Below are 18,715 nucleotides of genomic sequence, written 5' to 3' on the forward strand. Positions count from 1 at the left end.
GCAAAGGCTCACGAAAATCCCATGAGCTTTGCCGTATTAACTTTCGGATACTACGATGAATAAAAAAGAAAAAAAAAAAAAAAAAAAAACCCAAAAAACATACCTTTCTTTATATTTTTAATAATCTTCCAAATTCTATCCTGTATGTCGCTATATTCACAGTGATCAGATATTCCCATGTCCATTTGCAGAGCACTACACCAATGACCCATGATGCCATAAGACTACGCTGCCTCAGCACCAACAATCCCCACCTGACCTCAGAATGGACTGCAAGTAATATTGCAGAACAAGCAGTCTTCCCACGAGGTCCAAAGTCAAAGTGCCAGTGGATTGTAGGGATGCTAATTTAATCTCTCACTTCAGTGAGTTCACAGTCTCAGTTTTACTGCACAGAGTAGGAGTCTCCACCAGGCCTGCTTGTGGTGGGCTGGGAGAAGCCCATCCGACCTGCGCAGACTGTTGCAGGAGTTGGATGGCTTGGTTAAGGGGCATAGAGGAATAAACCAGGTAGGTAGTGCTGGAGTTCTTTGAGGATGTAATGAGCAGGGTGGATAAAAGGGAACCAGTAGATGTCGTGTATTTGGATTTCCAGAAGGCATTCGATAAGGTGCCACATAAAAGGTTACTACACAAGATAAGAGCTCACAGGGTTGGGGGTAATATATTAGTTAGCCAATCCTCTATCTATGCTAACAGAAAACAGAGAGTCAGGACAAATGGGTCATTTTCAGGTTGGCAAACAGTAACTAGTGGGGTGCCACAGGGATCAGTGCTGGGGCCTCAACTATTTACAATCTATATTAATGACTTGGATGAAGGAACTGAGTGTAATGTAGCCAAATTTGCTGATGATACAAAGATAGGTGGGAAAGCAAATTGTGTGGAGGACGCAAAGACTCTCCAAAGGGATATAGATAGGTTAAGTGAGTGAGCAAAAATCTGGCAGATGGAGTTTAATGTGGGAAAATGAGAGATTATCCACTTTGGTAGGAAAAATAAAAAAGCAAATTATTTAAATGAGGAGATATTACAAAATGCTGAGGTACAGAGGGATCTGGGGGTCCTTGTACATGAATCACAAAAAGTTAGCATGCAGGTACAGCAAGTAATTAGGAAGGCAAATGGCATGTTGGCCTTTATTGCAAAGGGAATGGAGTATAAAAGTAAGGAAGTCCTGTTAAACTGTTGGTGAGACCACACCTGGAGTACCGCATTCAGTTTTGGTCTCCTTGTTTAAGGAAGGATATACTTGCATTGCAGGCAGTTCAGAGAAGGTTCATGAGGTTGATTCCAGAGATGAAGGGGTTGTCTTATGAAGAAAGGTTAAGCAGGTTGGGCCTATACTCATTGGAGCTTAGAAGAATGAGAGGGGATCTTATTGAAACATAAAGGATCTGAGGGGCTTGACAGGGTAGATGCAAAGAGGATGTTTCCCCTCATGGGGGAATCTAGAACAAGGGTGCATAATTTCAGAATAAGGGGGCACCCTTTTAAATCGGAAATGAGGAGGAATTTCTTCTCTCAGAGGGTCGTGAATTTTTGGAATTCTCTTCCCCAGAGAGCTGTGGAGGCTGAGTCATTGAATATATTTAAGGTGGAGATAGACAGATTTTTGAAAGGTAAGGGAGTCAATGGTTATGGGAGCAGGCGGGGAAGTGGAGTTGAGGCCAAGATCAGATCAGCCATGATCTTATTGAATGGCAGAGCAGGCTCGAGGGGCCAAATGACCTACTGCTGCTTCTACATCTTACGTACATTCTTATGAAATAAAGAAGAAAATTATAGTGTGATTGCTATAGTTGGCTAGTGTACTTGGGAATAAAAAAATAATTAGCCAGGGTTCCTGCTCTTGATCATTGCATGTTGACCTCTACTGGAAAGGGCATGTGGATGCCAGAGAAGGGCAGGAGCAGGCTTGGTTATGATTTTCTAAGGTCCAATTGATCACCAGCACTCACTGCTTAAGATCACACAAGAAAATCAATGTGAGGGAGAGACTGAAAAGTGTCTGGTACTCGTGAAACTATTCCAGTATGAGTCAGACAGAAAGGAAATGGTAGGGAGATTTGCAGAAGTACTGCCCGGTTGAAAGACAGTCTGAATACTGCTGTTAATAAAATTCATGTGTAATTAGCCAAATGCGTAAATTAGATGAAAGTATCTTGATTCAGTGTCCAGCATGACCGCATCATTTGCATTTTAAAAATGGGCTGGAAAATGTCTTATCTGCAGCCATAAAATAGACATCACCTTTGTATCTGATGCTCAAATGCAAACTCCTTTAAAGACTGAGTCATACTCCGCTAAAAAGACCAGACACATTGAATTCAAGCCATGTGCTTGATTATCAAGGTCCATGGAATAATGAAAGGCAGATGAAGAGGCCAGTGTCTGATTACAGACAGCACACTTTGTTTTTTACTGTGAGCATTTCAAAATTTTTTCCTTCACCTGGCCTTTACTATAAACTTACAGATTTCTCTCAGTGTTTGGAGCTGAATGTCTTACTTCAGCCATTAACTTCTCCTGTCATGTTGTGTCTTTCTGTAAAGTATAACTATTCCAGCTAGTTTTTCTTCCCCAAGCCCTCAAAAATATGAGTTTCCACTTTCGTAAGGTCCTCCGTGTTGAAGTCCAGTCAGATGAAACTGGCCCAATTATAGCATTTCAACTCCAGTAGATGCTAAAATTCACACCCTCTGTTTGGAAGTCTCACCACTATGCCTTGGAAGCTATTTGTCAACTGTTGCTATCAGGTTGCAAAAGATGTGATTTACAAGGACACAGAACTGCAGCCCTCCTGTCAACGACATGTTCGGAAATAATTAAAAACAATGCGATGGAACAAGTTCGTGCCTCTGCTCTCTCAGGTGGACGTAAAAGATCCCATAGCACTATTTCAAAGAAGAGCAGGGGAGTTATCCCTGGTGTCCGGGCCAATATTTATTCCTCAAATCAACATAACAAAAACAAATTATCTGGTCATTATCACATTGCTGTTTGTGGGACCTTGCTGTGTGCAAATTGGCCGCCACGTTTCCTACATTACAACAGTAAGTACACTTCAAAATTACTTAATTGGCTGTGAAGCGCTTTGGGACACACACAAAGTTTTTTCCTAGAGATTTGGACTTGAGCCTACATTTATCCTGCGCAGTCCAGCACTGTATGCTATAAAACAAAAATTCACACAACAGAAACATTCTTTGGCCATAATTCCCCGGCTAACAATGGAACACTTTGGAATCTTTCACTTAACCCTTTCACCAGCATAAACCCAATTTTGGTCTCAACACATTGCAGCCAAGATGGCTCAGCTCACTGTCATAATTATATACATTTCTTTTGTAAGCGTCACCTCAACTGCACAATGGTGCTGCAAAATGTTTGAAATACTCAAAGAAAATGAAAGATCTTCAAAAAAAAGATTAAAATGTCAAAATCTGCATTGTAAAGAAGTTGATGTTGCAACAGTAGTGGCAGAATTTGTTGCAGCACAAGCGTCTCCCAGGAACCAAGCTGTACAGCAGAGCTCAGGGCATCAAGTTCAGCCTTGGCTGTAACGCTCTTTATGACCAAACAGCTTGTCCACACCAATAGCATTAAATGATGCTGTCTCTCGCAACTAGTACATCAAGCACAATTTATAACTACTCTGGCTGACATGGATAAGTCCAGGTGTTTGGCACTAGCAGTGGTGACTGGAGGGTGGAGTGTGGGCAAGACGAGATTAAGTGCATTAATGTTAAAGGAATAATCCCATCAATTGTATAAAAAAATAACTAAAGAGGAACTAAATTATAAAAGTTACAAAGCATTTGCAGCACAGAAACAGGCCATTTGGCCCAACAGGTCCATGCTGGTGTCGATGGTCCACATGAACCTCCTCCCACCCCTCTTCATCTAACCCCATCAACATATCCTTCTATTTCTTTCTCCCTCATGTGCTTATCTAGCTTTCTCTTGAATTCGTCTATGCTATTTGTCTCAACTACACCCGGTGGTAGCGAGTTCCACATTATAAATCACTCTCTGGGTAAAGAAGTTTCTCCTGAATTCCCTATTTGATTTATTAGTGACCATCTTATATTTATGGCCCCTAGTTCTGGTCTTGCCCACAAGTAGAAACATCTTCTCTATGTCTACCATATCAAACTCTTTCAGAACATCGAAGACCTCCATCAGGTCACCCCTCAGTCTTCCCTTTTCTAGAGAAGAGCCCCAAAGTGTTCCAAAAGAGCATCAACACCGGCATGGACTTGTTGGGCTGAATGGCCCGTTACTGTGTTGCAATTACTTTTCAATCTTTCCTGATTGATACCAGATCTATCTGGTTATACCTTTCTAGTAAATCTGTTTTACACCTTCTCTATATTCTTTTTATAATATGGGGATCAGAACTGTTTTCAGTACTCCAAAGTCTAACCAAGGTTCCAAAAAAGTTTAACATAACTTCTCTGCTTTTCAATTCTATTCCTTCAGAAATGAACCCCAGAGCTTTGCTTGCTTTTTTAAAAAGTGGCTTTATTAACCTGCGTCACTACTTTTAGTGATTTGTGCATCTGTACCCCAGATCCCTCTGTTCCTCTATTCCATTTAGACACTTCCAGGGAGTATGTGGCCTCCTTATTCTTCCTACCAAAATTTATTACCTTGTACTCAATCTATATTAAAGTTCATTTGCCAATTACACACCCATTCTGCAAGTTAATACTTTACTGTATTTTGTTGCAGTCCTCCTCTGTATTAACTGCACCCCCCAATTTAGTGTTATCTGCAAATTTTGAAATTGTAATTCTGATTCCCAAGTTCAAATCATTTATGTAAATATTGAACAACAGTGGTCCCAGCACCGATCCTTGTGGAACACCACTTCCCACCAATTGCTAGTTTGAGTAACTACCTCAAGTCCAGAGACTCGAACACAAAAATCTAGGCTGACACTCCAGTGCAGTGCTGAGGGAGAGCTGCACTGTCCGAGGTGGTGTCTTTCGGATGAGACGTTAAACTGAGGCCCTATCCCAAGGCACTATTCCAAAGAAGAGCAGGGGAGTTATCTCCGGTGTCCTGGCTAATATTTATCGCTCAATCAACATAACAAAAAGAGATTATCTGGTCATCATCACATTACTGTTTGTGGGAGCTTGCTGTACACAACTGGCTGTCGCATTTCCTACATTACAACAGTGACTACAATTCAAAAGTACTTCATTGGCTGTAAAGTGCTTTGGGACGTCATGAGGTAGTGAAAGGCACTATATAAATGCAAGTCTTTCTTTTAACTCCTACTCTGTTATCTAGCCAGCTTGCTATCCATTCTGCTACTTGTCCCCTGACTTCGCGTGTTCTGACCTTTGTCATGAGTTTACTATGCGGTACCTTATCAAAGGCTTTTTGGAAATCCAAATATATTATGTCTATTACATTACCCTTATCTGCCTTTTCTGTTACTTCTCCAAAGAGTTCAATAAAGTTGGTCAAGCATGACTTTGCCCTTTTGGAATCCGTGCTGGATACTCCATTATATTTTCAGTTCCTGGATGTTTCCCCATTCCTAACTTCCGGAATGAATCCATCCAGATTAGGAGTCTTATCATCTCCAAGTTTTATTAATTTATCAATTACCTGCCCCCTTTCTATTTTAAATGTTTTCATATCCTTTTTGATTTCTTCTAATGTCATGTCCACCATATTAGTTCACCTGGTAAATACAGAGGCAAAGTAATTATAGGAACAAGAAAAAATAGGAGCAGCAGTAGGCCATTCGGCCCTTTGAGCCTACTCCGCCATTCAATATGATCATGGCTGATCCTCTATCTCAATACCATATTCCTACTCTCTCCCCATACCCCTTGATACCTTTTGTGTCTAGAAATCTATCTATCTCCTTCTTAAATATATTCAGTGAATTGGCCTCCACAGTTTTCTGTGGTAGAGAATTCCACAGGTTCACCACCCTTTGAGTGAAGACATTTCTCCTCATCTCAGTCCTAAATATCCTACCATGTATCTTGAGACTGTGACCCCTCGTTCGAGAGCCCCCAGCCAGGGGAAACATCCTCCCTGCAACCAGTCTGTCTAGCCCTGTCAGAATTTTATACGTTTCAATGAGATCCCCTCTCATTCTTCTAAACTCTAGTGAATACAGGTCTAGTCAACCCAATCTCTCCTCAAAAGACAGTCCTGCCATCCCAGGAATCAGTCTGGTCAACCTTCGCTGCACTCCCTCTATGGCAAGTATATCCTCTCTCAGGTAAGGAGACCAAAACTGCACACTGTACTCCAGGTGTGGTCTAACCAAGGCCCTGTATAACTGTAGTAAGACATCCCTGCTCCTGTACTCAAATCCTCTTGCAATGAAGGCCAACATACCATTTGCCTTCCTAGCTGCTTGCTGCACCTGTATGTTTGCTTTCAGTGACTGGTGAAAATGATTTAATATTTCTGCCATTTCGCTGTCATTACCTGTCAGTTTATCATGTGTATCCCTGTTTGGCTCTATCCTGATTTTTCTTTTGTTTTTCTGTTATAGTCAGCAGACTTTCTTGGTTCTCAAGCGTCTAACAGAAAGCATTAAAGTGTGATGACTAAAATACATGTCCTAGAGATTTCCATAACTTTGCCCCCATAAAAGATATTGTTGACGTCATGGCGTAAGATGTGCCTCTCTTGTTGTGTGGGACACTGTACTTGTTTACTGAGCAACACATTAATTCAGTACATTATAGCCCAGTTTATTCCACAATCATTTGTGTATCCCAAGCCCCAGTTTTGTCTTTGGCTTGCTCACAAGAAAAGGAGTCTCCTGTGCTGTTCCCAAAAACCCTAACTGCAGTCGTCAAATGCAAAAAATAAGTCCAAGTACAATTGTCAATGAGTTGACATAACTATTGAAAAATACAATTAACTCACAGGAGACACTTCTTCAGTGATAATGGGGTAAAACACCACATGCGGACGGCACAAAAGCTTAGAACGCAGTAAAGTCTGTTTTGAGTATTTTAAGGCACATCTCAGCAAATATGAAACATAAATTAAATAATAGGATTCGGGTCATAACCATAAACTGCTGAAGCTTCATTCTTCTCATTTAGGTCATTATCCAAATTCCATGACTGAATTATTGTCTCAGTCATGAAGAGGAACCCAGAATCTAAGGGAACACCAATTTTAAAGTTGCAGTTAGGCCATTCAGAAGTGAAATCAGGAAGCACTTCTTCCCACACAAAGTGTAATGGAAATGTGGAACTTTCTCCCCCAAAGGGCAGTGGATGCTGGTTCAATTGAAATTTGCAAGACAGAAAGCGACAGATTTCTATTAGGTAAGGGTATCGGGATATGGATCAAAGGCGGGTGAATGGAGTTGAGGTACAGATCAACCATGGTCTAATTGAATGGCAGAACAGGCTCGAGGGGCTGAATGACCTACACCTGTTCCTATGACAACATTATTTATATCCAATGACAGAGTACTCTATATTTCAATGAGAAGACCACACATTTGATTACCCAGGAGGCCTCTCCCCCTGTGAAGCCTCAGTCTTCGAATCCTTTGCCTCTTGTAACATAACTCAGTCACACAAAATAATTTGATTAGGAACAAATCTCAGTAGAATTTGACCTAAAATTATTCAAAAACATATCAAGCAAAATAAAAGCTTTCTGACAGTTTATTAAACAATCTCAGAGTCCTGTGGAGTCTGAGGACTGTCGCTGCTTACGGTGCGTTCGCATAGCTTCTAACCTGATCCAAACCCAAGTGCGTTGCAGCCTCACACCACACTTCATCTCTCAGTTATTTAGGACAGACAAAGCTGTGATTTAAAAATTTTTTTTTTTATAAAAGAGTTTATGAATAGTGAAAACAGAATTGTCTAAATTAAATGCAAATTATTCTATTGCATCTCTACAGAGAGCATCATAACCCATTAATGACATACAATTTATCTGGAGACCCTGTTCTATTAAATATGCAGATTAATTGCTATTAGAAGGGACTCGTTATTTTATCAAAATCTCTTATTTGATTGAGATCCACTCATTAACCAATGTTAAACCTCCTGTTACAGCAGCCTGAAAGTAAAAAATTTAAAATACAAATTATGGGGAAAACTTTAACAAAAGTGTTCTCCAGCATATTTAATAGTCTTCCCTACTTTCTGTGCGCATATTGGAAAAACGGAAAGTTAGAAAGACTCCTGTTTGACCCAATTCAGTGCCAGTGAAATCGCAGACCAATTACCCACAGTAATAGTTAGCTGCCGCACGGAGCAGCAATTACATCTATTTAAATGCAGCAGAGGACTATCACATAAATGCCACCTCTGTTGTTTTCCTAGAGTTTCCCTTTAGGGGAGAATTTCCAGATAAAGTACTGGTTTTCATTATAAATTTTCTGCCAACATCACACTATTTTATTACAATAACCCAAGTACTCATTTTTAGATACATCTTAAACTCTAAGGCAGTAAATGGTCCTTCATGTTGTATCTACAAATGACAGTGTCAAGACAGGCCCTCCCTAATAGTTTAGTGGATAAATGCATGGATAATGACCCAGAAAGACTAGCAAAGTTTTGTCTCTGGTCTGTCCAGAGTTAACGGATTTCACCAAATGGTCATTGGCACAGGGCAGGGGGGGTGGGGGTCTACAATTAGCAGCATTGACCCTTTGGCTGTGTGATGGGGGTGAAAAGCCATAGTTCCTATTCCTGGTTACAACCCAGTAACCCTTGTTAATTCCTGGTCACAACCCAGTAACCCTCGTTAATAGGTAGTCACTGGGTTGTAACTAGGTACAGTAAAAGTCAACTGTGATGCCCCCACTCCCCATAACTAAATAGCTGACCAATATTCACAGTCTAGGCTCACATATAATAAATCTATTAAGCCAAAAAAATTGACCATCTTGAGCATCACTTTTGAGTAAGCTGTGATGTAAATAACAATTGCGTCACTCAGGAAAGCATCACAAAGCTGCTCCAAAGGGAGATTTTTCAGGTTACATGCTAACCAGCCTTTGCAAATCTGCCAAAAGGTTGGAAGCCATTACTGAATAATATACCTGTCTGTGGCAGGCTTCATGAAAGATTTCATTCCATCTTGTACAGTAAAGATTTAATACCTATGCATCTTTTTAGAATGGAAAGATTTGATGTTATTTATCTTTTCAATCACGGTGCCCATACCCTTGGCAGTTCCAAGACACCCAGCAGGAAGATGTCAGAGAAAGTTTAATTTTATTGAAAGGACTTGTAAACATGTTTTTATTTATTCATTCACAGAATGCGGGCATCGCTGGCAATACTGCATTTATTGTCCAGCCCTAGTTTCCCCAAGGTGGTGGTGGCGGGTTGTCTCCTTGAACCGCTGGTTGTAGTTTGATGCAACTGAGTGCAGCCACTCAGAGGGCAGTTAACAGTCAACCATGTGAGTGTGGGACTGGAGTCGCAAGTAGGCCAGACCGGATAAGAATAGCAGGTTTCCTTCCCTAAAGGGCATTAGCAAACCAGTTAGGTTTATACACAATCCCACAGCTTCATGGTCACTTTTACTGATACCAGCTTTTTATTTCCAGATTTTGACCAAATGCTTCACAATGAATTTTTCTGGAGTACAATAAATATTACGCAGGTGGTGAATATCCACTTATTGGAGGTGCAGCGAGAACATTGGGGGAAAAAAATAGCATTCACAATATTATATATTCCTGTCACCTGAATGCTCAATTAACTAGGCAGCGATTCAGTTTATCACAGTTTTTTTTTAAAAAATGCGCAAGGCATTTCGTTAAGGTACTGGTGCATAAATATGCCGCAAAAGCTTGCAGATCATAAAAGTCTGCAACAAGTCCCAGTATGAGGGTATTGGATGAATGGAGCTGCCCTGATATCAGCCCAGTTCAGGGTGGCTCCGCTAACAATGACATCATCCTGTTCAGTGAGGATGGGCGACAATGTGCGCGCTCCGTCGCCGCCGTGCACTCTGGGAGTTGTAGTCCGACTCGCTTTCCGCTCCTGCGCCCACCTCACAGCAAACCAGGCTCCTCGAGACTACAGCTTCCAGCAGGCGCTGCGCCCCGGCGCATGCTCAATACACACCTGCGGCTTCCTTTGAAATTGCAGGTTACCTCATCGTGAGCTTTACACACAGGGTAATTGAATCAATCACGGGCAAGGCGAGAGGTTTCTTGCTCTTTTCTCCCCTTTTTCAAAACCCGAAACTGAATGCAACTGACAGATTTCCTGAAGCTGGGTCATAAATGCAAGTCTGTCTTTCTTTTTCCAAAAACTAGCCATTTAAAGATGATGCAGCTGAGCTGAGCTCCCAGCCCAGACAAGTCCCACAGTGAAGACAAGTAGTAAAACATTTCAATAAAGAAACCCATCACTGCAGCACACTGATCTTCAAGCACATAATCTTCATCATTTGGTTTTAATTGAAGACCTACAATTAGTACAAACCTTCCCACTGGCCAGCCGGGATGGCTGGGGATTCTGACACTGCCTCCACACCTACATATTAATGTAGATGATAAAACCCAGCATGTATAACAGCGCACGATATGAATACAGCATGGATGGAGGCAATTTTGCAGCTCAAAATTTCCGAATGTAATATTCAGTGGAAACATAGTTCAAAGACGAGGAGAGAACGCAGCACTCGAGAGAACATTAATTGGGGGTGGGAGAGCAGCCAACAAAACGCCCCGTCATGACCAAAAATCCTCTGTAATCTCCCAGCACTCCTTTACCCGGTTATAACTCCTGAACACCCGTCAGCTCAATCACCTAGTGGCTCTAAAATAGGGTCCTTAACAGGTCATCACGAAAGTGAAGAGACAGTTTCGTGTTTAAAAACCAATCATTTATATAGCAGATATTACAAGCTGGATTCAATTAAAACTAAGAATAAACGGCTCCAGTCCACTGAAGATCAACTCGAGCAAGACCAACTTTGGAAAGTCAGCAGTCCATTGTTTCTCTCCGAGAAGGAAAAGGATCTGTTCTGAATCGCCCCAGAATTTGAAAAGTGGAGCTTGTAGTATCACAGCAGAAACATTCGACTAATCTCAGTAGCAAACACCCCCCCAGTCTGGGCAGGAAAATGAAGAGCCATGGAGGAGCTCGCTACAACCCAACAACACCCAGCTCAAGTCTGACAGTCAATTCGAGGCGAGGCGAGGAAACGGGTCTCTTGCACTTACCCAGCCCACTCATCTCCTGCTTGAGGCTGGCTCTGATCCTCTCCTCCTCTATCGCCGTTAGCATTTTGTGCAGAGAGCCGTCCTCGCCGTCCTCTCCTTCCTCTCCAGTTCGCCTCTGCTGAATGGATGCCATCCCTGACCCTCTGACACTCTTCTCATTGCAGGTACCTCGTCCTCCTCCTGCCCGCTTTAATTCCCTGACACACAACCCCTGCCCTGACGGCGGGTCTCCCCTGACTCACGGGTGAAGTGACGGGAAACCTCGGCTCCTCTCACCCCAACATGCCTTTCTTTTTTGGAAAGGCAGACATTCAAAGTAAAACTGACAGACTCGGCGCCTGAGACTCACGACTCACTTCCGTCTCTGAGAGATCAGCTGAGACATGGAAGGAGGTAACAACATCTCCACTTCCTGCTCTAAGCAACCAATTGAAACTAACAGATACCAGACAACACTGGCCATGGATATTGACCTCGCACAGCCGAGGTCCCAACTGTCTGCCTTGTCTTTCCAACCCATAAGGACACCCAGTGTCATCAATCCAAAAAATCTAACAGAAGTGCCCCCTTTTTAGAGGGGCACAACTAATGAAACCCCAAATCATTTAATAATGTAATTTGCACTCTGCACTGCGCACTCCGGTGCCCATCGGTCGGCGAAATCTAAGTGTGTGCCTTTGGATTCCTGATCTGTCTACAGACCTGGTTATAAATAACTTCTTTTGAATCCCACCTGACTTTTTTCATATTTTCCTGCAGTGACCGAACTCCACAATATCCGACCGAACTACGACTTTGTCTTGGTTAATAGATTATGCGGCGAACATCATTAATACACAATAAACTGCTCAAACTAAGCGTGCGTGTGGGCAATGTTAACCAACAACTTGGTCAATGAAGCAGGGGATTCCCTGCAATGCCCGCGGATCAGAGATGGCTCCAAGTGAACCGGTGGGTAATTACAGGGTTCCATGCGTGCACACATCATTCTTTCCCAGCCAAGACTATAACAATCAAACTTCACACAATGTGTTTGTATCTACTCGGCATCATCAAATTGACTCAATCACATTTTCGAAAGTGAATTTAAATGTTCTGCTTTTGAGATCCTATATTTCTGCCCAGGTATATTCAGCTCATTTATATTAAGATGCATACTTGATCTTGTGTACTTGCTTAATTTTCTTCTTTACCCGATTGTTGCCTCCTGTTATTATTTATTCATATTGAACGAAGCATCAATAGCTCCAATTAATGAAGCTTTGAAATTAATTTTCTAATTTTTAACCATCAGTGCACCAACACTTTCGTATCACTATTCCCACAGTATCCTATCACCATTCCCACAGTATCCAGTCAACAATCCCACAGAATCCTATCACCATTCCCACAGTATCCTATCACCAATCCTACAGTATCCAGTCAATAATCCCACAGAATCCGATCACCATTCCCACAGTATCCAGTCAATAATCCCACAGAATCCTATCACCATTCCCACAGTATCCAATCAACATTCCCACAGAATCCTATCACCATTCCCACAGTATCCTATCGCCATTCCCACAGTATCCTATCACCATTCCCACAGAATCCTGTCACCATTCCCACAGAATCCTATCACCATTCCCACAGAATCCTATCACCATTCCCACAGTATCCTATCACCATTCCCACAGAATCCTATCACCATTCCCACAGTATCCTATCACCATTCCCACAGAATCCGATTACCATTCCCACAGTATCCTATCACCATTCCCACAGTATCCAATCACCAATAACGCAGTATCCACTCATCAATCCCACAGTATCCTACCTTCAATCCCACAGTATCCTATCACCAATCGCACAGTATCCTATCACCAATTGCACAGTATCCTATCACCTTTCCCATGATATCGTATCACCTGTCAAGACCACCTACGGCCCAAGCACCGAAGGTCCTACCCAGCTGCGGGCCAAGAACGGAGAGGTACTCATCAAGGGCAGCGAGGCAGTCTGTGCCCGCTGGAAGGAGCACTTCGAAGATCTCCTTAACTGAGACTCTGTCTTCGACGCGAGTGTCCTCAGCTCCATCCCACAGCACGCTACCCACCACCATCTCAGCACAACCCCAGCCCGGCATGAAGTTGAAAAGACCATCCGACAACTGAAGAACAACAAGGCCTCAGGAGCAGATGGAATCCCCGCCGAGGCGCTAAAACATGGCGGAGAAGCTCTATTGGCATGAATTCATGAACTCATTTCTCTTATTAGGAGAGCATGCCAGGGGATCTCAGAGACACCGTAATCGTGACCATCTTCAAGAAAGCTGACAAGTCCGATTGCGGTAATTACAGAGGAGTCTCCCTGCTGTCTGCCACAGGGAAAGTCATTGCAAGAATCCTCCTCAACCACCTTCTCCCAGTGGCTGAAGAGCTCTTCCCAGAGTCGCAATGCGGATTCCGCCCACTAAGGGGCACAATGGACATGATCTTCACCGCGCATCAACTACAAGAGAAATGCAGGGAACAGCACCAACCACTGTACATGGCCTTCTTTGACCTCACAAAGGCCTTCGACACTATCAACCATGAGCGATTATGGAGTGTCTTCCTCAAATTCGGCTGCCCTCAAAAGTTTGTCACCATCCTCTGCCTGCTTCACGACGACATGCAAGCCATGTCCTGACCAATGGATCCACCACAGGCCCAATTCACGTATGGACCGGGGTCAAGCAAGGCTGTGTCATCGCACCAATGCTCTTCTCGATCTTCCTGGCTGCAATGCTCCATCTCATCCCCAGTAAGCTCCCCGCTGGAGTGGAGCTAATCTACAGAACAAACGGGAAACTGTTCAACCTCCGTCGCCTCCAGTCCAGATCCAATGTCGTCCCATCCTCTGTCATCGAATTACAGTATGCACTTGCGTCTGCGCACATTCTGAGGTCGAACTCCAAACCATCGTCAACACCTTCACCGAAGCATACGAGAGCATGGGCCTTACACTAAACATCCATAAGACAAAGGTCCTCTACCAATCTGCCCCCGCAACACAGTACTGCTCACCAATGATCAAAATCCATGATGAGGCCTTGGACAACGTGGACCACTTTCCATACATCGGGAGCCTACGGTCAACAAGGGCAGACGTCGATGACGAAGTCCAACACTGCCTTCAGTGTGCCAGTGCAGCCTTCGGTTGCCTGAGGAAGAGAGTGTTTGAAGACGAGGACCTCAAACCCAGCACCAAGCTCATGGTCTACAGAGCAGCAGTGATAGCCGCCCTGCTGTATGCTTCAGAGACATGGTCCATGTACAGCAGGCACCTCAAAGCACTGGAGAGGTACCACCAACGCTGCCTCCGCAAGGTCCTGCAAATCCATTGGCAGGATAGGAGCACCAACATCAGTGTTCTCGCTCAGGCCAATATCCCCAGCATCGAAGCTTTGACCACGCTTGATCAGCTCCGATGGATGGGCCACATCGTCCACATGCCCGATACGAGACTCCCAAAGCTCTACTTGGAGCTCCAACATGGCAAGAGAGCCCCAGGTGGGCAGAGGAAATGCTTCAAGGACATCCTCAAAGCCTCCTTGAAAAAGTGCAACATCCCCACCGACACCTGGGAATCCCTGGCCCAAGACCGCACAAAGTGAAGGAGAAGAACATGGGAAGGCACCGAACACCTCAAGTCTCTTCCTCGGGAGCAAACGGAAGCCAAGCACAAATAGCGGAAGGAGCGCAAGTCAACCCAAGAACCCCACCCACCCGCCCCTTCAACCACCATCTGCCCCACCTGTGACGGAGACTGTAGGTCCAGCATTGGACTCATTAGTCATCTGAGAACTCATTTTTAATGTGGAAGCAAGTCATCCTCGGTTCCGAGGGACTGCCGAAGAAGAGAAGAGTACTGTCACCATTCCCGCAGTATCGTATCTCCAATCCCGCTGCAGTTTCCTACCGCCGTTCCCGTAGTATCTTGTCACCAATCCCACAGTATCTTATTATCACTCCCGCAGAATCCTATCACCATTCCCACAGTATCCTATCACCATTCCCACAATATCCTATCACCATTCCCACAGTATCCTATCACCATTCCCGCAGTATCCTATCACCATCCCCACAGTATCCTATCACCATCCCCACAGTATCCTATCACCATTCCCACAGTATCCTATCACCATTCCCACAGAATCCTATCACCATTCCCACAGAATCCTATCACCATTCCCACAATATCCTATCACCATTCCCACAGTATCCTATCACCATTCCCGCAGTATCCTATCACCATCCCCACAGTATCCTATCACCATCCCCACAGTATCCTATCACCATTCCCGCAGTATCCTATCACCATTCCCGCAGTATCTTGTCACCATCCCCACAGTATCCTATCACCATTCCCACAGTATCCTATCACCATTCCCGCAGTATCCTATCACCATTCCCGCAGTATCCTATCACCATTCCCGCAGTATCCTATCACCATTCCCGCAGTATCCTATCACCATTCCCGCAGTATCTTGTCACCAATCCCACAGTATCCTCTCATCAATTCCATAGTATTCTATACCAATCATGCAATATCTTGTTCAGTTACACAGTATCCTATAACTGATCGCTGGGTATGCTATCACTGACCCTACAGTATCCTATCACTGATCGCCTAGCATCCTATTATGAAATCCTATAATATAAACAGAACTGCTGGAAATACTCAGTAGGTCAGGCACAGAGAATCAGAGTTAATGTTTCAGGTCGATGACCTTTCGTCAGAACTGGAAAAAGGTTAGAGATGTACCAGGTCTTAAGGAAGTGCAGTGGCAGGGCAGGCAAAGGCGGGAAGGAGAGGAAAGAACAAAAGGGAAGGTCTGTGATAGGGTGGAAGACAGGAGTGATTAAATGACAAAAGGGATGATAGTATAAAGCAGAAGGGGGATGGTAATGGGACAAGTAAAGAAAAAAAAGATAAGTTTAGAAGAGGTGTAAATGGGAATGGCAGAATCATCATGCGGCCATGTGAAAAAATAGGGACAGAGGTTATGATCTGAAATTGTTGAACTCGATGTTGAGTCCAGAAGGTTGTAAAGTGTCTAATCGAAAGAAGAGGTGCTGTTCCTCGAGCTTACGTTGAGCTTTATTGGAACAGTGTAAGAGGCCGAGGACAGAGAGGTCAGAGTTGGAGAGAAGCGGATAATTAAAGTGACAGGCGACCGGAAGCTCGGGGTAACGCTTACGGACTGAACAGAGGTGGTGTGAAAAGCAGTCATCCAATCTGCATTTGGTCTCCCCAATGTAGAGGAGACCGCATCGTGAGCAGCGAATACTGTATACTAAATTGCAAGAAGTACAAGTAAATCGCTGTTTCACACGGAAGGAGTGTTTGGGGCCCTTGGCAGTGGGAAGCGAGGAGGTAAAAGGGCAGGTGTTACATCTCCTGCGCTTGCATGGGAAGGTGCATGGGAAGGAGAGCTGGTGTTGGGGGTGATTGAGGAGCGGACCAGGGTGTTGCGGAGTGTTGAATCCGTGATTCTTAAAGTATGATGTTTTCTAATAACTACACGGAGGCTGTAACTTAACAATCAACAAGTGTTTACTGGAGGAGGGTAGTCTAAAGACTGACAGTACAGAGGCATGCTCAAGGCTTATATACAGGTGTGGTCACTGCCAGTACTACAGCATACAGGAGCTGTAAAAGTAGTTCTCTCTTAAAGGTACATACACTACAATTCCTCCCCTTTTAGATTAGCAGTACCCATAATACTCAAATAACAATTAATACTTTAACATGCACATTAAATTGAAATAGTCCATTTATAGATTCAGTCTTTGGGGCGGCTTCCTGATCCTTTCTGGATAGCGCCTTTCCTGAGGTTCTTGTTCTTGGTGCGGAGGCGATTCTGGCCCCCTTTCGTCGGTTAGTTCATCAGTTTCCACTGCTACTGTTTCTGAGGTAGATGCTACCGGTATGTTGGGTTCATCCCCAGGTACGCGAGACATGGGGTTGACACGTTCCTGTGACGCTAAGATCTGGTCGACTTGGTGTCTCACAATGTTCTCCCCGAAATCCACTGTGTACATTAATGGCCCCTGCCGTGTGCATATCTTTCCGGGTTGCCATTTCTCTGTTCGGTAGTCATGGGCCAAGACTGGTTGTCCTACATTGAAGCTCCTTGTCGGCTTCTCATTGATGTGCTGGAATTGTTTATCCTCAACATTTCTTCGCACATTTGGTCTGAGCAAATCCAGACGAGATCTCAACCTTCGGTTAAAGAACATCATGGCCGGGGTCTGGTTGGTAACTGCATGTGTCACATTTCTGTAGGCTAACAGGAAATTGTCCACCTTATGCAGTAGCGGAATTTCATCATCGCACATGGCCTTTATCGCCTTTTTAAAGGTTTGTACGAACCTCTCAGCCAATCCATTTGTGGCTGGATGATACGGGGCGGATGTGTAATGCCTTACCCCATTCATTCTCATAAATTTCCGTAACTCTTCGGACACAAACTGTGGTCCATTATCAGAGCAAATCTGCTCTGGCAAGCTGTTCCTGACAAATATGGTCCGTAGGACTGCAATCGTTTTCTCTGTAGTGGTTGAGGACATTTTGATCACCTCAGGCCATTTCGAGTGCGCATCCACTGCTATTAAGAACATTGAGTCCATGAATGGACCAGCAAAATCAATATGCACCCGTTGCCATGGAGAGGAGGGCCACTCCCATGGGTGTAGAGGGGCATGTGGTGGTGCATTTTGGACCTTCTGGCATCCTGAGCAGCTCTTGGTTAGGTCCTCGATTTGTTGATCGATCCCCGGCCACCACACATAAGCCCTAGCAAGGCTTTTCATTTTCACCCCTCCCAGATGACCTTCGTGAAGCTCATTGAGCACTCTCTCCCTTAACTTGGGTGGAATTACCACTCGGGATCCACACATCAAGGTCCCCTGGCATACTGACAGCTGTTCTCTTCTGGATGAGAATGCTGGCAACAATGAGTCGCCATGTGTTGGCCATCCCCTCACCGTCAAATCATATACCCGAGACAGTGTCGGATCATTGCGGGTCTCCTTCTCTATATCCGCGTTAGTTACTGGCAATCGTTCAATTATCGACGAATAAAATATTTCGATAGGGTCCACTGCTGATGCTTCCTCCACAGTAGGCAGTGGCAGGCGTGATAGCCCATCAGCGATTCCATGCTGTTTCGTGCCTTTATACTCTATTTCATATTGGTTCGCCCCTAGAAAAAGGGACCATCTTTGTAGCTGTTGTGCAGTCATCACCGGAACGCCCTTCTTTGGATTAAAGATGGAGACAAGTGGTTGGTGGTCAGTCAGCAAGGTGAACTTCTGCCCATGCAGATAGTGGTTGAATTTTTTTACTCCCCATACTAGGCTGGGGGCCTCCCTGTCGATCTGGGCGTAGTTGCACTTGGCTGAGGTTAGTGACCGAGACGCAAAGGCTACTGGCCTCTCCAACCCGTCTGGGAATTTGTGCGACAGCACCGCTCCA

The 18,715-nt window shown here is 44.2% G+C and overlaps 1 protein-coding gene across 7 annotated transcripts in view; it reads right to left on the minus strand.

The window, feature by feature from the left end:
* kiaa0930 overlaps window positions 1-11,664 on the minus strand; it is an 83,276-nt gene extending 71,612 nt beyond the window's left edge. For 2 of the 7 annotated variants that reach the window (XM_086008838.1, XM_086008831.1), the window contains exon 1: window positions 11,210-11,661. In XM_086008838.1, coding sequence (XP_085864964.1) covers window positions 11,210-11,342 — 133 coding nt within the window. In that variant the 5' untranslated portion in view covers window positions 11,343-11,661. Of the gene's footprint in view, window positions 1-11,209 lie in introns of all 7 variants that reach the window. The other 5 variants (XM_086008837.1, XM_086008833.1, XM_086008836.1 and 2 more) reach the window with 5 other exon arrangements.
* Window positions 11,665-18,715: the final 7,051 nt, after the last annotated feature.

Source organism: Somniosus microcephalus, chromosome 16, assembly GCF_052327205.1.
Source record: "Somniosus microcephalus isolate GS21.2 chromosome 16, FLI_Smic_1.0, whole genome shotgun sequence".
NCBI classification, from domain to species: domain Eukaryota; kingdom Metazoa; phylum Chordata; class Chondrichthyes; order Squaliformes; family Somniosidae; genus Somniosus; species Somniosus microcephalus.